Below are 26,022 nucleotides of genomic sequence, written 5' to 3' on the forward strand. Positions count from 1 at the left end.
CTCACACGCGGTCTCCGCTATAAATGGCGAAGTGGGAGGGAGGAGCAGCTGGGAGGCGCGAGCGGGGCGGCGAATGGGGAGCGGGATCAGGTACCGAGGAAAAGGGGGTGGGGCCGCAGGGGAGCAGTGGGAAAGGCAGTCACGGGGGGCACAGAGCGGGAAAAAAACAATCACGGGGGACCCAGAGCGGGAAAAACAGTCACGGGGGACCCAGAGCGGGACAGCAACATGGGGAGAGCGGCGAGGGGGCAAGCCTCGGGAGCAGAGCTCAGACAAGAAAAACAGAACAGAGCCAGCAATGGCAGAGGCAGAAGGCGGGCACCGAGCTGGGAGACGCTCAGTAGATCAGGGCAGCAGGAGTGGCGGCAGAACTCTCTGCAGCAGCGAGCACACGGGGGCCGTTCGGTGAGTGGAGCGACCGGGCCTGAGACAGGGTCAAGGGGCGGATGGATGGATGTGGATGTGTGATATGTATCCCTCTCCAAATTGTCCAGCACTCAGACATCCATGTATTCCACTATGTCGGAAAATGAAGGAGTCATGTGTGCTGCCTGGGTATTTGGCCACAATATCATTGATTATGTATTTGGCAATGCACACTATCTGGATGTTCAGGGAATGGTAGTTTTTCCAATTTCTGAAGACATATTCTGTAGCTGTTGGTGGTGTGATGGCAATATGGGTCCCATCAATGCAGCCAATCACATGGGGCAAACGTGCAATTTGGTAAAAATCAAGTTTAGTTTCTTGTAATGCCTGTTGGGTGCTTGGAAAGTAAATGTGATGTCCTAGCCTGTTCAGCATTGCATCCAAAAAGGCATTAAAAAGCGTGAAAAGCACTCTGGGACACCCCACCAACCTCTGCTATGATTCCTTGAAAAGACCCTGAGGCCAGAAGGTGCAGTGAGCACAATACCTGCACATGGGTCGGAATTGCTTGTGTCCTGCCTGTTGGGTGCTCCAAAATAGGTTTCAGCTCATCTATGATGTCCAAGATGCTGTGTGGGTACAGCCTGTACTTATCATAGACGTCCTCTTCAGTTTGCTGGAACAGCGTGATGCGCAGCCTGAATATTTGCTCCTGTCTCTGTCCCCTCTGTGCAAGGGCACGGATACGCAGCCTCCTGGCTATCAGGTATAGTCCTGCCATTTTGGATGTTTCTGTTGCATTGTGGGTTACTTTTTATAACTTTAACCTGGTTACCACCTGCATGCCCTTGGTGGTAATTGCGATTTCTTAATTTGCGATTTTCACGATTTCGCAATTTGCTAATTTTTCATACATGTCATTCGCGATTTTTTAATTTGCGATTTCTGGTTTGCGATTTTCGCAAATTTAAAACATGGCAAAATAAGAAATCGCAATTAAATTTGCAGAAATTATGTTCTTGCAACGTAAGGAATCGCAATTTTTGCGAATCCTTATTTTGCGATGCAATTTCTTTCATACATACTTTTGACTATTTGTTAGTCGCAAACGCTGTTTGTTTGCGATTTGCAGAGTTTGAGACTAAAAAATTGGTTGATACATCTGCCCCTTAGAGTCTGAGGATTTCCTAATTTGGCCGCCGTCCCAGTGCAGACAAACCTTGACACCTGTGGTGGTGGATGACCATCAACACCACCTCATGGAAGCTGCTGCCACGAGCTCTCTCCTTGCGAGGTCTGGACTCCACCAAGCTCAGACAGAAATGCTGGCGAATGTTCTCGAATATTTTCTTCATCAGATGATAGAGACTCTCCTCGAGAGGTGTGTGCGGGCAGGAGACTTGTCCTTGGAGCAGATAGCACCATTGTGCTCTTCATATAAAATTTCTGATCAGCTCAAGTTTTCATCAAATCTGGCCACTGCATCAGGCCTCCTGACAGATGCACACTTGTTTTCATTGTTGGTCTGCAGCTAATGACTTGACTGCTCTGGAGGGTAAGGGTTCACCCAAAATAGAACTCCTTTTAACAGGAAAGTCTACAGTCCTGTTTCCACTTCCCTGCCAGTCCCACTGCATTGCTCTCTCTTCTTCCCCATCCCTGCAGCAAAGTCTGTAGGTCAGGTGCTGTGCATCTGTTTGTGAATTTATAAACACCTCATCAAAGCAAAAATGATCATTTGTTTTCATCCCTTATTGATCCTGGATCTACTTGCCCACTGGAATACTATCATTTCCCCTCATAGATTATCAGAGTTGTGGCACTTCTGATCTGCTCTGAGTGTCATGGTGTAGCATTGTATATTCCTGTCAGTTATTGGGGACAGCCAGAGAGAGGAATGGTGCACAGAGCTGTCATAAATGACGTGGACTTCATAAGATGCTCTTCTGAAGTTATCAAGTGGGTGTCTTTTTCATATTCCCTTGTGTGGTTTCCCTGAGCAATCTGAAAATGAGTGTAACAGAGCCCTTCATATATCTATCCTATGTCTGAAGGCGCACACCACCCAGAAGTCACCCAGACCCTCCGCCTGCTTAAAGCCACTCCATGAAGATCAGGCAGGAAGGGTTCCCCCGTTGACACTGCGATGTACAACGGGTGAGGGATCACTGCCAGTCTGCTGCTGCCACAATCCCTCTCAACCTCTGGTGTCATGTTATGTTTTCCACCTTTTTATAAGTCTCACTTACACCCGCTCAGATGGAATCAAGACTGAGCAGCCAATGGTGGGGCCGCGGAGCCCCTAATGTATCTCAAGCCAGGGTTTAAAGGTATTACAGAAGAGCAGATGGCTCACTGTGCCCCAAAGGGAAGATGGTTCTAGGAGGCTGTTGCTTGGTATCCCAAAGCTTGGTAACCTTAATGGATACAGTGGTAGTGGGTCAGTAGCAATAAGGTCTGAGAAAAAGAGTCCAAAAGCCGGGTATAAAGGACTTCACTTAGGATAGCTCAGTAACCTGCAGGACACTGAACACAAACATGGGTCAATTCATGGATGACTAGATGCATGAGTGCATGGATGAATGAGCGATTGTATGGATGGATAGATGAGTGACTGCAGGGATGAGTGAGTGCATGGATGCTAAGTGAGTGATTGATGGATGGGTAGATGAGTGACTGCAGGGATGAGTGAGTGCATGGATGCTGAGTGAGTGATTGTATGGATGGATAGATGTGTGACTGCATAGGTAAACGTGTTCGGGCACTCTCAGTTCTAAGCCACACCTACTGGAATTGTCTATATTTGTTGTGAGTGGAAGGAAATAATTAGTTTGCTCCTAAGTCAGGTGTATCTGTTGCCTGCCAGTTCTATATATTTTAGTCTCAGTAATCCTTTTTGTCAGCAGGATGTCCCTCAGTGTTGTCAGACTCATCTTTTCTTTTCTCCATTAGGGTGAACATATCCTTGGACCAGGTGAGAGCGCATCAAAGAAACAGCAAGGATTACCTAGTCATATATATGTTAAATATGGATCCCACAATGGGGCTACTTGCTATCAGGCTCCAGACTTAAACACCATATACGACGGGTTGAAAATCCAGACATTCACCATCCGGGTCATCAACTGGGATCAGTCGCAGATACAGCTGTTGTCTAATCATGAAACGAAATTTCCAGTCTGTCCGAACTATGGTGAGATTATTGCGTCAGTGGTTGGGCACACACATTTGAAATGGAATTCAGTGTTAACAAGATCTTCATATTATCCAGAATCTGTGTGTTTGATTAAAGTGCAAACCATTGTTGAGGTCAGGGTCACAGGGTGGCCCACACCCATGCCTGGTCCTTCATCATGTGTTTCATAAAACATGTCTCTGTAGCAGGGATTTGCTGCTGGTGTCTGACACATCCATGAAGCCCCCAATTCATCCTTCTCCTCTTCATGCACAGAGGACACCCTTGCTCCACTCAGCCCATGACCGCTGGGAGTTGTACCCAACTCTTCAAACTCTCAGGTAGTGTTCATCTGCGCTGGGAGACCCTCTGGAGCTGGTAGCTTCAGGTGCCCTCGGGTGACTCTTTGAGATTTCTTCATGGCTGCACCCTCCACTCCCCACCCCTACCATGGGCAGTCGCTGGTGGCCACAAGGAGCCTTGGACACGTGAAGAGGCAAAGAGGTCACCCCACAAACCTCACTCATTGAACAAGATTTGGCAGGCAGCATATATACTGTTACAAGTGGGTCAAAACTCTAAAATTTTGAGGGATCCTTAGATAGGGACTCCCTTCTAGAATAATTCAGCACACCTTGAATGCAAACCCAAGGTAGCCTCCCATCATCTCTACGCATAGGTGTGTCCAGCAGAGCCTTCATTGCATAGCCCTGGCGTCCCTTATCTGCCCCACCCATCACCATGGGCACCGTGATGGTATTGGTGATTGTAAGAAGCTGCGTAATGAGTTGAGTGGGTGGGTTCAACCTCACCACCTCATGATATAACCACTACCCTAGCGAGGGAGAACCTCAAACTTCACTGAATTACCATGAGCCCAGACCCCTTGTAGCCATGGCACAGAGCAGACAGGCTTAACTTACAGGCAATGTGTAAAGTACTTAGGTTGTACGACATTACCAGGCGCGGTTTTACCTTGTACGCCTTTACCACACATATTCAACCACGCATACCATTACAACTCTTGTACATCCTTTAACACTAAAGCACACCACGCACACTTTCACCACACGCACCCTTTCTGTATCTTGTTATAGAATGTAAAGTAAACTTACTTACCTGTATGTAGCATTCTCTTTTCCGATCATCTGCGCTGCTTCAAAGTGCCCTAGTCTCTGTAAAAAGAGACGTTCAAGCCCCTACTTCCTCATATTTTTATTAAAAGTTAAAAAGGACTATAGAAGTGAGACAGAAGAAGGAAGAGTCAAGACATTTCTGCTCCTGGAGTTTATTTAAACTGCAAGTGTAATTACATTTTTTCCTGATGACACTTTTTTATTTGTCATTACTGCATATTATATCTTTTCATATATGATGTGCACTGGGGAACATGAGACTGTAAAATGAGACCGTTTTTTACACATATTTTGCAAATCAAAAAAGGACAAGAAAATATCAGAACAATACATACAAAAAGGGGGTCTGAGGGAATATTAACGACCAAAGTGCTACAGCCCTCTATTTCACTCCTACCAACAACAAGGTAGCATTTGGTCACTATCTCCAGAGAGATCAAATTAAATAAATAACCTCCCACAGACAGCCCAGAAGGACGTCTGGAGTACCGACGGGCAGATCGGGGCTCCTTGCAACCTGCGCTGATGCCGGGTGAGGTGGGGCGCTACTCTCCTAAATAATAGGAGAGCTTAAGGTGATATTGTTTACACTTTTTATAGTATTCTTACTACAAGCAGTAGAATCAATAGGTCCTGATGAAGCAGTAGGTGACCCCTGGGCCCAAGGTAAGACCACAACAACTGTTAAGGTAGGTATTTGTTAATTCTACCTTTTTCCACTGTTTTTAATGTTGGGAAAGGAAGGTCCCGATTAAACTATTTTCCTTCCTCTACCCTATTTTAATGTCACCATCACCGTTTAGAATTAATTTGTTTAATTTAATATTTTTGCACTGCTTGTGAGCAACCCCTGATACCTACTCAGTGACAAAGCCAATCGTTTGGATATAAAAGCACACTTGTGCGTGATCGCACACTGGGCCACTTCCAGTGTGCATTACGATGTCTGTCCCAAATGATGAAGGGCGGTACAGGTCGGTTGCCTGATGGGAACACTATCAGTGGTCTGAAAGTGCCCAGTGAACGAATCTTGTAGGTAACCCATTCACACCTTTATTTATTTAATTTGATCTCTCTGGAGATAGTGACCAAATGCTACCTTGTTGTTGGTACAAGAAAATATCAGGACATTTTTGCAAATTTCAGCCAGATTAACCTAAAATCACACCAAAACATACCCAAAGTAAGCCAAGCACTATATGGACAAAACAAACACGTGCCCTGAGCCCTAAAACACAGGAACCTTAGCCCACATCAAGTCTAACCCTTAAAAACCTTCCACACAAGGTGAAAAACAGCCACTTGCTGATCAATTGAGTGATAAAGTCTTGCGTTCTTAAGTCTTGCATTGTAGCAGTCTTTTTGTATTAAAAAATTGTGGTAAATGTAATCCAAATAAAAAACTTCGGAGTAAAGGCTGTTTCCCAAATATTTATGCAATACTCAAACACAACAAAAATCCTAAACTGAATTTAAAATAAGAGTCCATTTTAATAAATAAAATGAATTTGGGGACATGGGACCAACACAGCAACAATTTTATAAGTAGAACAGGAGTTATGAATTTTTAAATTTTAAGGTTCAAAATGGCGCCAAAAAGCATAAAGTGCAAAATACTGTCATCTGGTTGTGCTTAACTGAGATATGGGTACATTTTAAGGCCGACCACGGTGGAGCGCAGATCAGTGTCAGGGACCAAGTACATTCCAGTGGAAAGTTTTACCTTCAGGCTCAGGCTCTCAAATTGAAGTCAAAACTCTTCAGCAGTGCAAGGCAGCAGGCTATGGGCAAAGAATTCTCCTCTTCTGTCAGAGTGATCTCTCCTCAGCATTTACTAATTGTGTATGGTCCAATGTATCTGGGGTTAAACACGCTGTGCTTTTTAAATTGTATATTCATAGTAGTTAACCATACTGTGTCCCCCTTTTTTTACAACGGCCAAGGTCATCTGTGTTTATCCGCAGGGGCCTTGTACTTGCTTTTTGTGGTCTTCAGGTACTCTTGTGTTCTCACCAGGGTTTTCTGAATATGGGCCACCCTCTTTGTGACTTCTGGTAACTTGGAGCTTTCTGTTGGATGGATAAAGGGAAGAAATTGTGGATGGTGTTCACAGGTACAGTAAAACAGGGAGGTATTCGTGTAACTATGTGTGGCGTTGTTATAGGCAATTTCAGCTAGAAAAAGATAAACCACCCACTCCTCCTTGCTGTTATCAACATAGCAACACAAATACTGCTAAAGCGTCTGGTTGAGACGCTCTGTCTGCCCATCCGTTTGTGGGTGGAAACTTGTAGACAAGGCTGTATTTATATGTAGAGATGAACACCACACTCTCCAGAACTGGACCACAAACTGAGAATCCCTGTCTGATAGAATGGTACTTGGTAAACCATGCAAGTAAACTGCATGTCTCATTAGTAAATGAGATAACTGGCCCACTGAAGGAACCTTCTTATATGCCACAAAGTGTTCCTCTTCGTTAAATATTTGACTGCTACCAGAATCACAGTACATCCTTTATCCGTCGATAGACTAACAACAAATTCTTATGAGAAGTTCTCCCAAGGCCTATTCGGAGTAGGGAGAGGCTGCAATAAACCCTGTCGGAGTAGGTGGTCAGACTTAATTTTTGCACATATTTCACATGTTATTATCCAGTCTTTAATATCCACCTGGAGAGACAGCCACCAGAAGTGTCTGATTATGCGATCCACAGTTTTTCCTACCGCATGTCCTGTACTAGGTGATTCATGACACCAACAAAATATTTGTTTCCTCAGTTTCTCTGTAGGTACTAAAAGACGGTTTCTGTTCAGTGGGAAACCATTCTTTATATGCCATTCTGTATGGCTCTTCAGCCAGGTTCTCCATGACAAAGTGTTAACTCCCCTGAGTACTTTCCTGAAGAACGTATCGGGTTGTATAACACACAGGACCTCTGCGGGGTCAATGATTGATCCTTCCAGGGTAATGTCCGTGTCTGTAGAAGACGAATGCCTAGTGAGGGCATCTGCTTTTCTATTTTCAGAGCTAGGCCCGTATGTGATAATGAAATGGTATTCTGAGAAGAACAACATATATCAAAGTTGATGAGTGGTTAAGTGCCTAGCAGCTGTCATGAATTGTAGGTTCCAGTGGTCGGTATATAATGTAACCTCATGCTTGGCTCCCATTAGAAAGTGTCTCCACTCCATGAAGGCATACTTGATGGCTAATAGTTCAGTTTCCGCTATGTTCTAATATCTTTCTGCTTCATTCTGTTTTATCGAGATGTAGGCCACTGGAAGGAGTTGGCCTGTGGATGAGTGTCTTTGAGATAACACGGCTCCCAGCGCAACGTCAGAGGCATCAGCCTCCACATCGTATGGTTTCTATGGATCAGGGTGCACCAGGATAGGGGCTGTTACAAAGGCTGTTTTCAGTGCAAGGAATGCGTTGTGGGCCTCTTTACTCCACTCAAACTTCTGTGCTTTTCGTAGCAGTTGTGTAATGGGTGCGACCAGTTTGGACAACTGATTGATGAATCGACAATAGAAGTTTGCGAAACTGATGACGCACTGAACATCCTGAATGTTATGGTAAGGGGGCAAGTCCTTCACATCTGTGATCTTTCTTTCGGCCATTTCCTGTCCAGGGGGAGTGAACATGACCCCCAGGAATTCCACTGTACAAACATGGAATTGGCATTTGCTTAGTTTGCAGAACAAGTGCTGTTTCTACAGGATCTGTAGTACGGACTCCACATGTTGAATGTGTGCATTCTCATTTTCTGAATATATAAGAATATCATCGATATACACTACAACGTATTGTTCCAGAATCTCACGTAGGACTTTTTTCAAGAAGTATTGGAATGTTGCTGGTGTGTTCCATAACCGGAACGGCATCACTAGATAGTCAAACAATCCATAACGGGGCCTAAATGCCATTTTCCACTCATCGCCACTCCTTATGCGAACCATATAATAGGCGCACTTGAGGTCCTACGTGGTATATATCTCAGCCTTTTTTTCTTGTTCTAGTAATACAGGGATAAGCTGTAAGGGGTATTGGTTCTACACCGTGATAGCGTTCAACGCTCTGAAGTCAATACAGAATCTGAGCTCATCGTTAGCCTTTGGAATAAAAAAAAGCGGAGAAGCCGCAGGAGATTTAGAAGGACAGAGAAATCCTAGCTCCTAGAATTTGTCCAGATATGCTCTCAGGTGGATATTCTCGGGCTCCATAAAGGCGTAAACTCTCCCACTAGGTACTACTGCCCCAGGAACTAGGTCAATTTGACAGTCGTACTGTCTATGGGGTGATAGTTCTTCCACCTGGACAACACTAAACACGTCTACATTTTCCTGTTAGACTGTGGGTAAATAGATGTCTTTTTCAGCTGCGGTGGGTATACACATCCCGAAGGTCAGTACCTTAGCAGGTCCGTCAAGTACATCTAGGTAATGCTCCAAACAGTAGGGAGAATACATGTGGACTGTACTGGTCATCAAAATTGATTTCAGTACTGTGTTTACGTAAATTTGGCAAACCAAGTATGATCCCATATTGCAGAGCTTGTATGATGGTAAACATTATATGCTCTCAATGGGAAGCCCTGTATTGCACCTCTATCTCTTCCGAGTTATAGCCTATAGGTCCTGTGTCTAATTTCCTACCGTCTACAGCTTAGGCCTCTTCTGGCTTATCCTTTGGCACTAGGCATATGCCTATATGTTTTGCTTATCCTATATCCATGAACATGCCCGTGGCTCCTGATTTTTTCATGGCTGAGGCTTGTGTCCCCTCTGATTGTACGAGCATCAGTAAGTCAATAAACAAATGTTCCTGTGTAGATGGGTCGCTGTTGCATAAGGAAGGGAGATATGCTTGATTCCAAGAAACACCTTCTTTATTCCTTGAATCAGCTAGTTTTCCTGAGCCATGTTCATGGCAGCAGTTACCATTCGACTGCTACGAAACTGGTTAGTCTAGGGTTTCACTGGGCGTTCCTTGACAAAATGAATTTTCTTGCCATAATATAAGCAAAGCCCTTGTTTATGCTGCTCGCATAGTTCCAATAACCATTGGTTCAGATCCTGGAGCGCTGTGTAACTCGGCGGTTCTCTGACGTTCCAAAAAACGCATACTTCTCTCCCTCCTTTTGTGAACTCCTTTTCACTCATTGAGTCTATGATCTAGATGCAGTACAAGGCTCATCAAATCTTCACAGGTAGCTGGTTTTGGGTCGATCTGAGCGATAACATCCTTAAGCTCTTTCCACATCCCTTGATGGAAGAGGGCCACTTGTTTAGCCTTGTGACACTTTGTTTCCGCCACTAATCTCCTAAATGTGTTCAGATATACCAACAGGACCCTATTACCCTCCCTCAGCTCTAATAAATCCCTAACAACTGTACAGGATTCCACTTGTATATCAAATACCTTCAAGAATTCAGTTCTAAATGCCTCCCAATCATGTAGGAGGGGATCGTCACTATTAACCAAAGGCACTGCCCATTGTGCAACATCTCCGGCTAGATACGAGACAAGAAAGACTACTCTGGCCTGGTTAGTGGGGAAGGACTTTTGCTTACATGAAAAGTGGAACATGACCTGCGTTAAGAACACTTGTACTTTACCTGATTCCCAATGCAACCGCTCTAGGGTGGCTTAGGGAATGGAAACTGGCATTTCCACTACTATATTGGTAGGTAATGCAACCAGGACACCTATGTTAAACGGGTTTCTTTGCATACCTGGCTTTTAAATCTGCCGCTTCCTGGCGTGATGTAGCTGACTCAGCCTGTAGATTGGCAAGGACAGTTAGAACATCTTCAAGAGTAGCCATTCCTACACAACCCGACCGGGAGGACGATCATTTGTGGGTCGGAAATTCTGTCAGAGTGATCTGTTCTCAGGATCGGTTTGTTGCTAAGAGTGGTCCACCTCTTGATATACCCAAGCCTTAATAGGCATAATGGCAAAGGTCAGTGGATAGATCAAACAAGAGTAGGAAAGGATGGGAACAACAGGGAGGGAGACCTGAAACGACAAGGGCAATAATAAACAACTCCTTAGTCATCTCTAAATCATGCATCCATAAACAGACAATGGGTTGGTTGTGTGACCTCTTATACCTGTAACAAAAAAAGAAGTACACCTGTAGATTGAGAGGCTTCAGTAAAGAGAGTGACCTCGATGTGGGAATACCAATTTCTTTGTTATGGTTGCAATGTGGGAAACATAGAAGAAACCATTCATAGGACATACAACACACTCTACTAAAGAAACATGCTTGAGGGAATACACAATCTCAGGCATATACTTGAGTATCTCTTGATATTAACCTACCCTTTCTAGACTCCACTAGGCTTCACAGGGATAGAGCGTGGTCCTATACCACTCCTTATTATCCCTGTTAAATAGAACCAGAAGAACAAACAGTACATAACTCTTTACTCCTGAATCACGTGCAAGTATATAATACAGTTTCTGGAGTTCCAATCCCCTTGAATGGTTAAACCACCATTACATCCAAAAGAAAACAAGATGTATAACAAGTATTGTGAAGATTAGGGGAGAAACCCCAGCTTCCATATAGTTGATGATGACTCATTGTACCACTACTCAAGGCGTTATTGGGGTCACTAGAAAGGAATCATATACAAGGCGTGACAAGAGCAATGTCAATGCCGATTGGATTGCTGGCTGAGCACAATGTTAAACTGAGCCTGGCTGGTAAAATAGAACCAAAGCGAGCCTCCCTCCATAAGAGCGAAACGCTTACCAATGGAGGACAAGAAGATATCCAGTCACAAGGGAAAACAATATGGGTAGAGTGAGTCGGTGCATCGCACCCTTACCAGACCTCTCCGGAACTCAGGACGCCCACTCCTTTAGGGGTGGTGCTCACAGCATCACCCATAACCCAAAGCCTCATTGGAACAGTAGTTTTTGGTTTACCTCCTGGATCATGAGCACTTTGTTATGAACAGTGGGACAAAATACAGTACATGTATTAGGCACTTGGCCACATCAGCACGCTCAAAGCATTGCACACATCACATTTTTATTGAATAGCCATTGGAAGAGGTCTCAGTGATGCTATTGGCTTTAGGCAGGAAAGCTGTGAGTGGTAGAAATTCTAATTTTAAGGCTCAGAGAAAGTTATTCGCAATCACATTTGCTGCTGCAAATAATAATGTCAGGGGAAACCTGAATCTTTTGCGCAGCCACCATGCACCTTCATCAGATTGGTTTTGCAGGTTGTTCCTAATCATCATCTGTTCTCATAGCAGAAGTTGGCAAAAAGTTTCTAAGTCCCAGGTTTCATGGTTTCTTAGGAGAACTACACTTTGGAAACAGCCAAGGTCCAAGACCTTGGGAAGAGCATTTGGGGATCAAGACACCAGAAGAGGGTAGAAGCAGTATTCAGGGATTTCCAGTTGCAACAGATCAGTTGTGAATGGAGAAAAAGGTCTCTTGCATCTTGTTGTGTCCCTGTGGTCCAAACAGGAGGCCAGCCGCAGGACTCCTGGAGTCGACTCCTGGGTACAAGAGGGAGAGCAGATTGAGTCTTCAATGCTCGTCTCAAGTCACAGACAGCAGGTCGGTCCTGTCCTATTCTGTTCTTCTACAGTTCAAGGAGTTCAACCGCCCTACCTTGAGGGTGAGTCATACGTCTTAAAAAGGGAAGTTTTGGCTTTGCAAAAGGTATATTTTGTCTAGTTAAAATAACAGCTTTTGACTGCCTTAAAGGCTGCAATCGCAATCTTTAAACACGTTTAAAAGGGCTACTTTAGGGCATGACACAAAGATTGCTGTAGGCCCAATCGTAGCATTTCATTTACAAGCCCTGCGTACCCATAGTACCATATGCTATGGACTTTCAAGTAAATTAAATGTACCAATAAGTTGTAAGCCAATTTCAACGTGTTTAAAAGAGAGCATACATGTACTTTACATATTGCCCTCTAAAGGATTTCCCCCTGCTTGACGAGGGACTACTAAACACTCTAATGTTGAGAGTATCATCTGGCTCTCCGACTAATTCAGCCCCGCCGTGCCATTTTATGTTAGTCTCTGATGTAATCCAGCCAGTGATCCTGAATGTGTGAAACGCCCCCATCACTGCAGGAAAGGTGCCGCTGTCATGGAAATGTGCCCAAGTCAGAGCTTTATTGAAGAAACCCAGTTTGGATCTTTCCATCATGGCCAACTATCGTCCGATCTCCCTCCTTCCATGGTTGGGCAATCTGCTTCAGAAGCATATCAATACCATCCTGGTTCACCATCTGGAGTCTAACAATCTACTCCATGACTCTCAAGCAGGTTTCCGCCCGAAGCTCGGGACGCAAGCAGCCCTCTTGGCTGTGACAGAGAGCGCTCGGAGGTATCTGGATCAAGGCGGCACTGCAGCAGTCATTTTGCTGGATCTCAGTGCCGCCTTTGACACGGTAAACCACAACATCCTGCTCTCCCGTCTAAAAAATCTTGGAGTGAGAGGACTGGCTTTCACCTGGCTGCAATCCTTTCTGGAAGACCGGTTCTATCAGGTCTCGGAGGGTGCTACTCAATCCAAACCTTGACCCCTTAGCTGCGGGGTCCCTCAGGGATCCTCCCTAAGTCCCACCCTTTTTAATATTGATATGGCGCCTTTGGCTGGGATAGTGCGCCCCTTCTGCATTGAAATTGTCACCTATGCAGATGATACCCAACTGGTGGTTGCCTTCAACCACCCTGAGGGAGCATCTAGCACCCTGGGCAGCTGCCTAGGAGCAGTAGCCGACTGGATGGCGCTCTCCCACCTAAAACTAAATGGGGACAAGACAGAACTGAAGTTCCTGGGTAAGTCCCCATCACCCAGAGCAGCTATAGACTGTCCGACATGATTGGGCACCATGCCGGAACCTAAAGATCAGATTAAGAGTCTCGGAGTGTGGCTGGATAGCACTCTCTGCTTCAAACATCAAGCTATCAAGCTCTCCGCCACCTGTTTCGGCCTGATGAGGCTGTTGAGAAAAATTCTGCCCCTTCTCCCTTTTCAGGCCTGTAGGATTATGGTGCAGGCTCTGATCTTGTCCCGTCTAGACTACGGGAACGCCCTGTACCTGGGTGCTCCGATGACCACCATCAAAAAGCTACAGGTGACCCAGAACTGCGCGGCACGCTTACTTTTGAAGCTGCCTCGGAGACACTCAGGGTCAGCTGCTTTGAAAAATCTCCATTGGCTGCCTATCCAGGCCAGGATTCGATTTAAGGCGATGTGAATAGCCCACAAAGCTGTGTGGCACGCTGGCCCGGCTATGATTTGTTCTTTCGTGACCCCCTACTACCCTCCCAGAAATCTGCATTCTAGCACATCTTTTCTTGCAGTCTAACGGAAAATGCAAAAGAGCTAGATGGGGAGGTCAGTCCTTCTCCTGGAATGCTGCCTCCTTTGGGAACTCCTTGCCTCTCACCATGCGCAGCGAATCTGATCTACAAAAGTTTTGCAAACTTTTGAAACTTTTCTTTTCCACTAATTTGCACAGCCTGATCGCTGTCCTTGCCCTCCCCTCCTAAGCGCTACGAGGCCTCAGGGTAGAAGTGCGCTTTATAAAACAGAATTTCATTTCATTCATTTAATTTCCTTTCTTGTAGCAACAATTTGGTGTCTTCTGTCAGTGTCCTGGGTCACATGACGGTAAGTAGCTTAGCTGTAGGTCTTTGTGTATTCCTCCCAGGCAGTGAGACAAAAAAGGGACTAATTGTTGGCAGCATGGGTGTTTCTTTATAAAACCAGATGTGGGGTAGCTTAGCAAATTCCGCACTTTAAATGATGTCTCCATGTATAAATGGTGGGCCCTTTGAACATCGTTATTACACTCCTGTACCTGTGGAAGTCTTCAGAAGGATTGCCTTTAACCTCAGAGGACTGACCAGCTGCTACCAAGGGCTGCCTTGCTGCTTGTAGAAAATGTAAGGCATATCCTTGAACCCAGGGCTATCGAAGTGACTCCAGGGGCTCGTTGACTGTCCCCCTGTGTGAACCACAGGGACTTAACAAGCCTGCACCTGACCTCTGATGGAGTGTGTCCTAGCTTGCCAAGGGATAACCACCAGGTCCTGGATCCTTGGAAGGGATGTTAGAGGTGCTGACCCTGCCTCACCTTAAAACTTGGGACTGCGGAAAAATGTAACAAAAATTGACAGAAGAACCGACAGACTGGGACATACCTGCCAGATGATCCGGCGAAGGTGCATCAGCCGTCGGCCTAATTTTGTGTTAGCTTCAGTTCTGTTCTTCGGCACTGCAGCAAATACTGTTCAGCAAGACCTTCAAGCAACTGTATCGGCCTCTTTGAGCTCTCTTTAGCTACAGCTTGCAGCGTCGTCCCGTGGAGGTTTTTGACTTCCAAAGAGATGTGTAAAACCGACAGTAAAAATCTTTATTGAGCTCGACGGCAACAGGCTCCCAATCAACAATGACAACCTCTTCGGTCAGAAATCCAGCTTCTCCAAATCTGAGCTTTGTCCCTCCATTGTCGAAGGCTTCACAGAGACTTCATACAGCACCCCCTGGTGACATCCTCTTATGCAGCCTACTGCCCTGCCCCGCTGGACTCTACCTTCATCTTGACCTTTCTTCAAGAAGTTAATTGAAGCTGAGACTAGGCCCAAACCACTCCTTGTATCCAACCTGTGTTACATTATGGTCTGCCTTAACTGTTTAACCATATTGTAGTAATGGGCTTATTTCCTTATCCATGGGCCTGACATACAGAGTGTTCATTTGAGTAGCACTGTGGTGATGGAACCTGGTGTTCTCAGATTATTGATGAGTTAGTTCAGTTGTACCTTGCGCTGCCTTCTGGGTGGTGGGACCTTTTGTACTTGGAATAAACTTATGACTTCCTCTACTCTGGGTCTTCCTTTTATTCATGCAACTTTACACTGGCGACCAGCCAAGGAGACTAACCCCAGTGCACCTACATGGATTTGAACATTTAACTACGTTTTAGAAGAAGAAGTGTACGGTCCCAACATCTATCTCTATCAAGGAACAGGATCTCGCCAGGAGAGGCACTTCCATCAAAGCCGTTCCCAAGTGCCACATGAGTTAATATTTAAACCCCACTAACTTCATTCTAGTTGTGGATTGGGAGCATTCGGCGTGCTTTCTCAACCTGTGTCATTCTTGTTTGGGTTGGGAAGTTTTGGTTAAAGCTCATCCTCATACTCTAAAAGGGAATCCCTGTCTTTTTGTGCTTTGGGAGAATTCGCCGCACGTCTCACCCTTGAGCCTTTCGGGTTGGGAGGTTTCAGTGCAGTCTCACTCACATCTTAGAGTGCTAAGTTTTGCTTCTCCTTGTTTTCCACGTTGAGGATTGTTACTTTGTCGAACTGCTACCGGTCTGAGCTAGGTTCTGTGTGACCTTTTTGTATATTGGTGCATTGCTAACTTTAGGTGAAAACTGACTTTTAATTTTCCTGGGAACTTTGACGCGCTCAATGAGTCATCCCTCTTTCAAGGATCAACAACACGAGGGGCCAGCGGCTTCTTGTGTTATTCAAATAGTATCAGATCAAAGCTTCCCTCGCACCAAGGGACTGACAGTGCCTGCCTTTGTTTCCTCTGCATCGCACGCACCAAGAATAACACAGAGTTTGGTTGTCTTTGTTGTCTTTTAACTCACCCCAACGTTGCTGATATTCTCTTCCTAAGGAATTTCTAGCTTCCCGGAGCGCGGTTAACTTTGCACGTTGCTCCTTTTTAGATGTAGCCTGATCCAGTGCATGCGCTTTCTGGCGAGACTTTTAGTAAGGGCATCAGAAAATGCTACCAATGTGGCCTAGAGCTTGCGGTTACGCATGAGGGCTCAGGCTTACGAGCAGAGGCGCCATCTGGCTTTCCTCTCTCGTCATGGGTCATCAGCTTTCAAGATACAATAGCTTTCTTTCATATTCCTGAAGTCTAAAGCTTCCTTGTCATTTGCGTTACTAAGCAATCCTGGGCGGAGCCAACTGTTAAATTAAATGAATCAGGTTATTTGTATTTACAAGCAGCTCTTGAGAAACGCGGCAAAACTTTCAAACAACTCAGTTTCTCAGGAGATGCTTGTAATCAGCTTTCAAGATAGGAGAGCTTTCTTTCACATTCCTGAAATCGATAGCTTCCTTTTCATTTGCCTATATCTCCCTAACTCTCTTCTAACCCTCTACCTCTACTCTACCTCACTTCTACCCCTCTACCTCTACTCTACCTCTCTCCTATCCCTCTTCATATTTTCTACCCCTCTACCTCTCTTCTACTATTCTACCCCACTACCTCTCTTCTTCTCTTCTACCCCTCTACCTCTCTTCTTCTCTTCTACCCCTCTACACTTCTACCCCTCTACTACCCCTCTACCCCTATTCTACCCCTCTACCCCTCTATCCCCTATTACCCCTCTTCCACTCTTCTACCCCTCTACTACTCCTCTACCCCTCTTCTACCCTTACACACCTCTATACCCCTACCCCGCAACACCTTTTCTTCTCCTCTACCCTACTACCCCTCTACTACCCCTCTACCCCTCTATTACCCCTCTACTTCTCTACTACCCCTCTACGTCTCTTATACCCCTCTACCTCTCTTCTACCCCCCTACCTCTACTTTACCTCTCTTCTATCCCTCTACCTCTCTTCTACTCTTTAACCCTTCTACCTCTCTTCTACCCCTCTTACCCTCTTCTACCCCTCTACCCCTCTTCTATCCCTCTACCCCTCTTCTACCCCTCTTCTACCCTCTACCCTTATTCTACCCCTGTACCCCTCTTCTACCCCTCTACCTCTCTTCTACCCCTCTTACCCTCTTCTACCCCTCTATCCCTCTTCTATCCCTCTACCCCTCTTCTACCCCTCTTCTACCCTCTACCCTTCTTCTACCCCTGTACTCCTCTACTACCCCTCTACCCCACTTATAACCCTCTACCCCTCTCATACCCCTCTTCTAACTCTCTACCCCTCTACTACCCCTCTTCTACCCCTCTACACCACTATTACCCCTCTACTCCTCTTCTACCACTCTATCCCTCTACATCTCTACCTCTCTTCTACCCCGCTACCCTACTCCGCCTCTACCCATCTACTACCCCTCTATTACCCCTCTACCCCTCTTCCACCCTTCTGCCCCTCTACTCCTCTTCTACCTCTCTACCCCTCTTCTACCACTCTACTATCTCTCTACCCCTGTACCCCTCTACTACCACCACTACTACCCCCTGCCCTTCTACTACCCCTCTACCCATCTACTACCCCTCTAACCCTCGTTTACCCCTCTACCCCTCTTCTACCCTTCTACACCACTACCTCTCTTCTATCCCTCTTTACCCTTCTACAAATCTACCCCTCTTCTACACCTCTAACCCTCTTCTACCCCTCTACCCTTTTTCTACCACTCTACCCCTCTGTTATCCCACTACCCCTCTACAACTCTTCTACCCCTCTACCCCTCTTCTACTCCTCTACTACACTTCTTCCTCTCTTCTACCCCTTTCTACCCCCTTCTACCCCTCTTCTACTTTAGTGTAGTTCCTATATTCCCAAAAGGCTCTGTGCATTGGAATAATATATCCTATAGATTAGACATAGGACTGAGGTCGACTAGGTCGCTATCGAATAGAAACTTTCTCGTATTCACTAGAAGGGATTCGTTTCTGACAACCGCATAAACATGACAGCTGTGTTTCCCAACACTAAGAAATGTATCTCTAGAGTCGCGGAAACAATAGATAAGTATTTCACTCATTCACTCGTGCATGCTTAGTTTCTACAGAGGTGCAGAGAAATAGAGAGACAAGCGTTTTCAAGAAAAGGTTTTAATGACCAGTCTTCTTTCTCTTGCAAGTAAAGTGAACTGCTACAATCGTAATGCAGACTGCAAAGTATAACACGTACAGCGAGAACAATATTATAAAATAATACTGTAAGACATTGTATGGTTTCTAAAACATACATAAATAACAATGGCTAAAAAGTACTCAACTGGTGCTTATAAAATACGCCTACCCCAATGTACCTAACCTAAGTCTAGTACGCAGGAAGGAGTAAGTGTGGTGTAGCTTAGATTTTATTTTTCTTTGCCAAGAATCTATCCAGCACGATGGTGGCCCAGGACCAAGAATCAGGAATAACCACAAGTTGGGCAGCCCTAAAAACCGCTAACATCTCTTGTCTGAACAATAGTGAGAAGGTCTTATAAAACTGGAGATGGATAAGGTCAGGGCCAGCAGCCTTACCGTTGGAAAGAGATTTATTAGCGGTTTCTACCTCATCCCAGCTGATGGGTGCTGAAAGGACTTCATTCTGTTCCATTGTTACCCGCAAGGTATTTAAGGGGTGAAAGAAGTAATCTAGACCAACTTGGTTTTGAACCATGCTAGGGTCTTCTGAATATTATTTTAGTATAAAAGCTCACAAAGGTATCAAGGACCCCCGCCGGGGTCTCTTGCAAACGGTCTGTAATTCCGACAATTCGGTTGGCCATGGCCCTCTGGTGTAGTATTTTTGCAAGTACCTTGCCTGAGTTTTCCCAGAACTCATACATTAGCATACGAGATTGAACATATTTGGCTGCTAAGTCTTGATACAAAGGTTCTAACAGATTAGACTTTGCTATGGTGACCGCCTTCTGACTATTTGATACATCATGGCCCAGGCGATATTGTTACACAATTCTAAAAAGGGCAAAGATGAGCTAAATCCTGCCTCATATCAGCTGATTGCACTTATTAACACAGACAGTAAGATCTATTCTAGAATTCTTGCTTTTAGACTAGCTCAAGGTATAGTCCCCTGGGTCTCAATCCGGCAGCATGGTTTTATTCCCAGAGGGGACACAACAGATCACATTCGGCGCGTCATTGCCCTTCTTGATTGGGCTCAGGCTACGAGCTCTCCCCTTGGGGTGATCCTGTTGGACGCCGAGAAGGCGTTCGACAGGGTCTCCTGGGCTGGGCCGTTTCTAATTTGTTATATTATTATTGGGCCACCCTCATTCAGCACTTTGGCCTTCCCCTTCTTGGGGATAATGTTGAGATTCCAATCTGTATGTCCCCATCCATTTATGAAATAGCACTTGGGGTTGCTGCTAAGGGGGGTATTAACACGTGTACTGGAACCCAGTTATTTAAAAAAAACAAAATTTAAGATTTTTGGGCCTTATTTCTGTATGGCAGAAAATTCGCTCTCGTCTGGCTATTCCAAAACTTAATTATTATACCCCATTAGATGCCTCTGCCTTGCTTCCTCCAATATTTTATGATGGTTTGATGATGAAATGGAGGTTTTTAGGGCTGAAGGGAATTGGTGATTTAGTCCACTCCGATCATTTGGCCCCTTTCTCTTTTTTGAAAGAGAAATTTCATTTACAATCTAACTATTTTTTAAAATATTTACAGATTAGAAGTTTTTTCGACAAGAACCTCTCCAGGAACCCCAATCTTTATCTTAAGATCAATGTAATTGAACTGATTCGAAAGGAGCCTAGAATTAGCTCTCTGTACCAAAGTCTTTTGTCTGAACTTCCGGATGACCTATATGCTCAGAATGCAAAGTGGGCTGCTAAATTTGGTGTTCCAATACTAGACCTGGAATTTCCGCTTGAAATAGCTAGATCCGTTCTTGTCTCTGGCTCACTCTGCACTCAAAGCTATATGGCCATGTTCAACCTGTATCATACCCCTGCAAAGATAGCGAGTTAGGGACCTCCAGATCAACTAGCGGGGGCTCTTGTCCTAGTTGTAAAATGGGCTCCGCTGATGCCATACATATGCTCTACTCATGTCCTAAATTAAGTCCCTTTTTAAACGAAGTGGAAGTTTTTCTCAATCAATCACTTCTAATACCGGTTAAGATCTCAGCGAAATTAATAATAATTGGATACGAATAGTCAACTGGCTCTCAAAGAACACACCATCTATCAGCGTTTTTGTTCATTGCAATGGCTATGATCAGACTGTGTATCACATCGCAATGGCTAAATCCTGAAACTCCTACCTTCATCCATTGGAAAGCTAGGATGCTTGCATGGTACAAATTAGAGTCATTGGTGCTGTTGTTGAGGGGGAGGAGAAGGCGTTTATTGGCATCCAAGAACTGGGCTCCTCTTGCAGATTGTATCTCTCAGTAACTGTGTCATTCTATATTTAACTGTGTTGTGTACCCATTTGGTTATGTATATACATGTTTCTTCTCTATCAACATGTGCTCCTAAACTATGTACTTTGTTTTATTGTCTCCTGATGCCCTGTTTTTCTTTATGAAAATTTAAATAAATTTAAAAAAAAGAATCTATCCAAGGTTTCTCTAAGTTCTAATCAGCTCCATTCCTTTAGTCTAGAATGAAGGAGGTCTGGTATATCAGTCTCGGGACTCGATTTCCCAACACCCCGCAGGGGGAGCTTGGTAACACTGGAGCTGGATTCTCGCCAGGAGAAATGCAGCCTTTCATTAAGTGCGTCAGCTGCAGGGTCGGCTTCCTTCGGCACTTGCTGTAGCGAGCTGTGTCGGGCAAGTTGATAGTCGAACTGCTCCGAACCATCGTGTCTTGCTAGACCAAGTGAAGGCATATTTATACCTTGAAGGAGTCTAGTTTGACGTAAAGTCGGGTATAATAACCTCTGGAAAGAACCCCGAGGGAATAGTAGTTCTTTGTAAAGTATATGAGTTCTTGGACAAATCAATATTCAAACAAGGGAAGGTCCCTGACTGCTTAAGCCAATTTTCCTAGAAATTGTTGTGTCGTTTTGGTACGGGTGGAAGTAGCCATGCCTGTATTTGGTCTACATGGGCTGTGTCTAAATAAGGGAATGATTTCTATGCATATATTAGGGCAATGTGAATTGTACCTATATAAAGGGATGAATCGGGGAAATTCACTCGGATCCTAAAACACCATACAACACCCACTCCACTTTAATATGTACGATATTACTAAGTTCCAAACACATAAAACATATCTAAAACATGATATGTTAAACCCCCCATCCTAAATACAAAAAAAATGCATTTGAAAAGAACATTTGTACTGTATGCATTTTCAAAACGTTGTCCAAATGAATCATGAAAATACAGTTATGAAATGGCTCTTAATTACAGAAGAAAATGGTTGAGACCATTCCTTGACATAATATATAAATCGTTTGGTTATGGACAAGGACAAGGTCAAATATTGTCCCTTGGAAGTATTAAACTAATTCTTGTTCTCTAGGAATAGTTCTACTTTAAGCAGATTACTTTGTGCCCAAAAAAAAAAAAAGGTTGCATTTTGGAAAAAAATCAAATCATAGAAAAATACAGTTCCTAAGTTAGGAGTTTGTTTTGGAAAGTGAAGGTCGAATTCAGAGTCTTACAGTACACCGTGTGCTAACTTCAAAAGTCTGTGTCATTGTTTGGAGAAAACATCAAATCCTCTAAGCTGGTAAAGAATTTTTCTACTACTGTAGGTGAAAGTTGGACAACCTCGTTAAGCAGATCAATCGCACATAGATGAGAAGCATCTCCGTCAGCGTCAGCCGCATTAGCAATATTTGAAGTAGATGGTACCTGTGTGTCTGTTGCTCCACATATCTCACCGTCTGCAGTTTGCGTCTGTAGGATCTCAATGAATGCCGTCATCAGGATTGGTAGCCGCTCGGGACAAGACAGTGCATGAGCCGTTACCAGTCAAAGCAAAGCATCAACATCCATTGGCAGGACTGATGGGAGTGTCAGACTGATGACTAGCACGCATTCTTCTCTACATACCAGACATTGTAGAACAGGTAAGATGCAATCTTGCCAGATTGGTCGAAATGATAGAAACCAAGTGGTATTTAGATCTGTAAATGTAATGTAAATGTACAGGAATTTATATAGCGCAAATCACCGAGCGGTTTCTAAGCGCTTGCTTAGGGAACCCGTCCTGGTATTCCCCTGTGAGATAACCCCGGCAGGGTATCCGCAAGGTGAAAGCCAGGCATCCCGCCGCGAGGGGCCGTTGTGGAGATTAAGCAAGCTATTGCCCAGAGTCGCAGAGTGTGAACCCATGAATCGAGTAGTGGAGTCCATGGACATTTTAGGACTCAAGACCCCGCCGAGCCGGGAATTGAACCCTGGTCCCGGGCTGACCTCTGCTTCCAGGTCTGCCTCCTCTAACCAGTGAGCCACACTTCTCCACCTCTCTTACACGAGTCAAGCCCAGAATTTGGATCATGAGCTCACAACACTTCTTTGCCAGCAGGGTGTTCTCCAAGGTGATCTCGGTGTCGATGGTGACTTGACTTGCCATATCAGAGCAGAATGAGTAAAAATAGTATTCCTGCTATGAGACCCAAAACGAGAGGCAAGCCGCCAAACACAGAGTGCACGACGTTTGGAAATATGCCTAGGACTGCTTCAAAGGGTGCTAACAGTCCAGAAAAAATTGTCTTAAATACATGTACAATACCACTCGTATCAGACATGTTTAAGATATGGCCTAACATTTCTGGGAAATGTATTGGGCCGTTTGTATATAAAAGCGCATGTATCTCTGCAGAAGTCCTTTCAACTTGCAGATCATACGTCTCTTTGGCCGAGGTCAGTGGCACAGTTTTTTGTAAAAGAGTGGCTTTCAGTCTGCTTAAAGTATAAATTCAAAGAGAAGAGAAGTTCAGTGAAGGACATAATGGCCACTCCCCATCTGTATTCGTTTTAGGAAACAATACTTGCATACAGCAAGTGACCCTGGCTGGCTGACACAGTTACAAGATAGGGGGTTCTTGGCAACATGCCACAACAGCTGTGATCATTCAACATAATGTAACTCCCATTTGAAAGCTGCCTAAGAATTGGATCTATCACTGCAGCTGGAGAACCTTGCAGGTGGCAGGATAAGTTGTTCGAGGAACCATCGCAGGCCCCATGTAAGTTAATATCCTAAAATAAGAGTGAACCACTTAGTGTGTTTTCACAAATCGTACCACTAAGAAACACTACTTTTCCCCCACTCCAATATTTGTGTGTATACAGTAAATCCCAGGATGTCTTGATGTATTCTCTACCCAACCTTTCATATACGCCCGCTGGTATATGTTTTAAACAATACTGAAAATGGAAAATCATCACAGGCAGAGTGATTGTACCATGTATTATCCATTCTGTCGCTGGCTTCTCAGAAACAGTTAATGGTAATCTTTCCAGTTTTTCAATGCTCAGCACTGTATAGCCTGCCCCTCTCTGTGCCAAAGTGATTTGTTTATCTGTAAGATTAAACTCAGAAAACAATGATGTGGTGTTGATTAGATGCCATGGCACATATCCAGAATGAAGTTTTTGCAACGTCCAGCCCAAAAGCACTATAGAACGCAATTGTGACTGACCATGCTGTAACATGACCAAGTCCTGCTCCATTATGTCTATGGCAGAGGATACTATGCTGTCCAAAAAATATATTCTGGATGAGAGAGTCGTTAACCCATTGCAAACTACATAGAGAGATTTCTCTAAATTAATATGATCAATTTCTCGTATCTGTTCTGCAGCCTCTGCTTGCGTTGTTTTCCATGCTTCATTATACGTGGGATAAATACCAGCATATATAAAACGTTTATGACGCGGTTTAGCAGGTCCTTGTAAGAAGTCCCTTAAATCAACGACATCTTTAAGTAAAGATAAGTATTGTTTTACTTCCTTTAGTGTAGATTTTTGTAGCAACTCAAGGCACCGTTTTCCTACACTGTATGATGTTACTATACTTGGATGTTGTCTCTGGACATATCTTGGATCTGGCCTAGTGTATGTGAACCCTTGTGTCTTATTCAGGAATCTATCTTGACATTTTTTTGTGCCTGTGGGCCTGATTAACCATTTTTTCCAATCAGGATCTGTTCTGTTGTTAAGTAAAATATTTTTACGTCGACCACCCCCTCTGAAGTGTTACTGCTTTCAGGTGTAGGTACTGACTGTTTGTTAAATCTTTTATCTTAGCTAATCCAAGACAAGATGTCAGTTGAACAGTGTCATTCAAAAACATTATTTGTTCTGGGATAATGCAGGCTCTAAATAAAGCTTCTAAGCCCTGCACCGGCCAGTCTTTTGTGCTCCAGACAGTTTTTGTCTCAATGGTGTCTTTCCAAAAGTCAAAACCTAATGTATACAGCTGAGCATAAAAGGCCTCACAATAAATTTTCTTTTTATTGGTCAACATACTTTTCATTCTTCTCCTATTAATATTTTTTAAATTAAAATGATTCTGGATTTGAAACATTAAAACCTGAATAGTATGGAAATTTGTCTTAAAATGTTTTAGAGCTACCTTTTGGTGGCGTTGGACAATGTTCCTATTGGTTATAAGTAAAAACATTTCTACGGTTTGCAGATCTATGCAAGAAATGATGACCATAGTGATTATAACAGTACATTTGTTCATAATCTGATGAACCTTCCAAGTATTCATGATTTGCAAATTTTTCAGACATTTCTAAGTCTGACATCATAATATTAACAGTCTCAAAGTCCCAATATTCATAAAATGTGCTGGGTGAAACAAAATCACTCAAGGAAACCTTGAATTGGTGTAGAATCTTCAACAGCTCAGTCGGACCAAGAATGTCATATTCAGTTCTGTCCCAAGCTATATCACCTGGTATAGGAATGGCTGTGATGTTTACTGCTGACAAATCTCTTTGTTGACGATGGGATGATTTATGCGGCTTGAGTATTAAGTTGATGTTCTTTCTTACAGTGTCCTTTGTACTATATTTCCAACTGATCAGCATTCCCAAGGTAAATACCATAGTCAACCATAGTAGAATAAAAAGTACACCTAAGACAATCCATACTTCAACCCATGGTGAAACCAGATATGTCTTTTCCAGTTGTTGAAAGAGATCTGTTATTTGTTTTTTGAAAGTTTTTATACCTGGTGGCATTTTAGGTTCACTCGGATCCTTGGAAAACGTATCAAAGTTAATGAAGTAGCCAGAGATTGCTTCCGGATTCGAAGAAATTGCTGGAATCACTTGATCACTTGCCATATTAGTATACTCGGATGCTATATCATTTTAGACAGGTGTTTCTTGATGAACTGTTATTTGGGTCTCAAGAGGCACAAGTACCATGACTTTGTTACATAATCCTTTGTTCTGTGCTGCAGAGTCTTCAAATGTTATCAGTCTCTCAGTCTGAACCTCTTGGATTGTAGCCAGATTCGGATGCCTGCTACATCTTTGGAGTCCGCTCTGCCTACTACTTATGATCAGCCACATGATGTGATTTTACCAGGTCGATGGATACGAACCTGTTCTCCTTTCTTCTAGCAAGGGGCTGTTCTTGATCCGTGGATTGCTAAAACAGGTACTGGCTGTCTGTATAAAG

At 44.1% G+C, this 26,022-nt stretch overlaps 1 protein-coding gene across 1 annotated transcript in view; it reads left to right on the forward strand.

Moving 5' to 3' along the window:
• LOC144817706 (uncharacterized) overlaps nt 1-26,022 on the forward strand; it is a 221,200-nt gene that overhangs the window by 18,958 nt on the left and 176,220 nt on the right. Inside the window, exon 2 of the mRNA XM_078674467.1 lies at nt 3,322-3,562. Coding sequence (XP_078530593.1) covers nt 3,322-3,562 — 241 coding nt within the window. The remainder of the gene's footprint in view (nt 1-3,321; nt 3,563-26,022) is intronic.

Source organism: Lissotriton helveticus, chromosome 2_1 (genome assembly GCF_964261635.1).
Source record: "Lissotriton helveticus chromosome 2_1, aLisHel1.1, whole genome shotgun sequence".
NCBI lineage: Eukaryota > Metazoa > Chordata > Amphibia > Caudata > Salamandridae > Lissotriton > Lissotriton helveticus.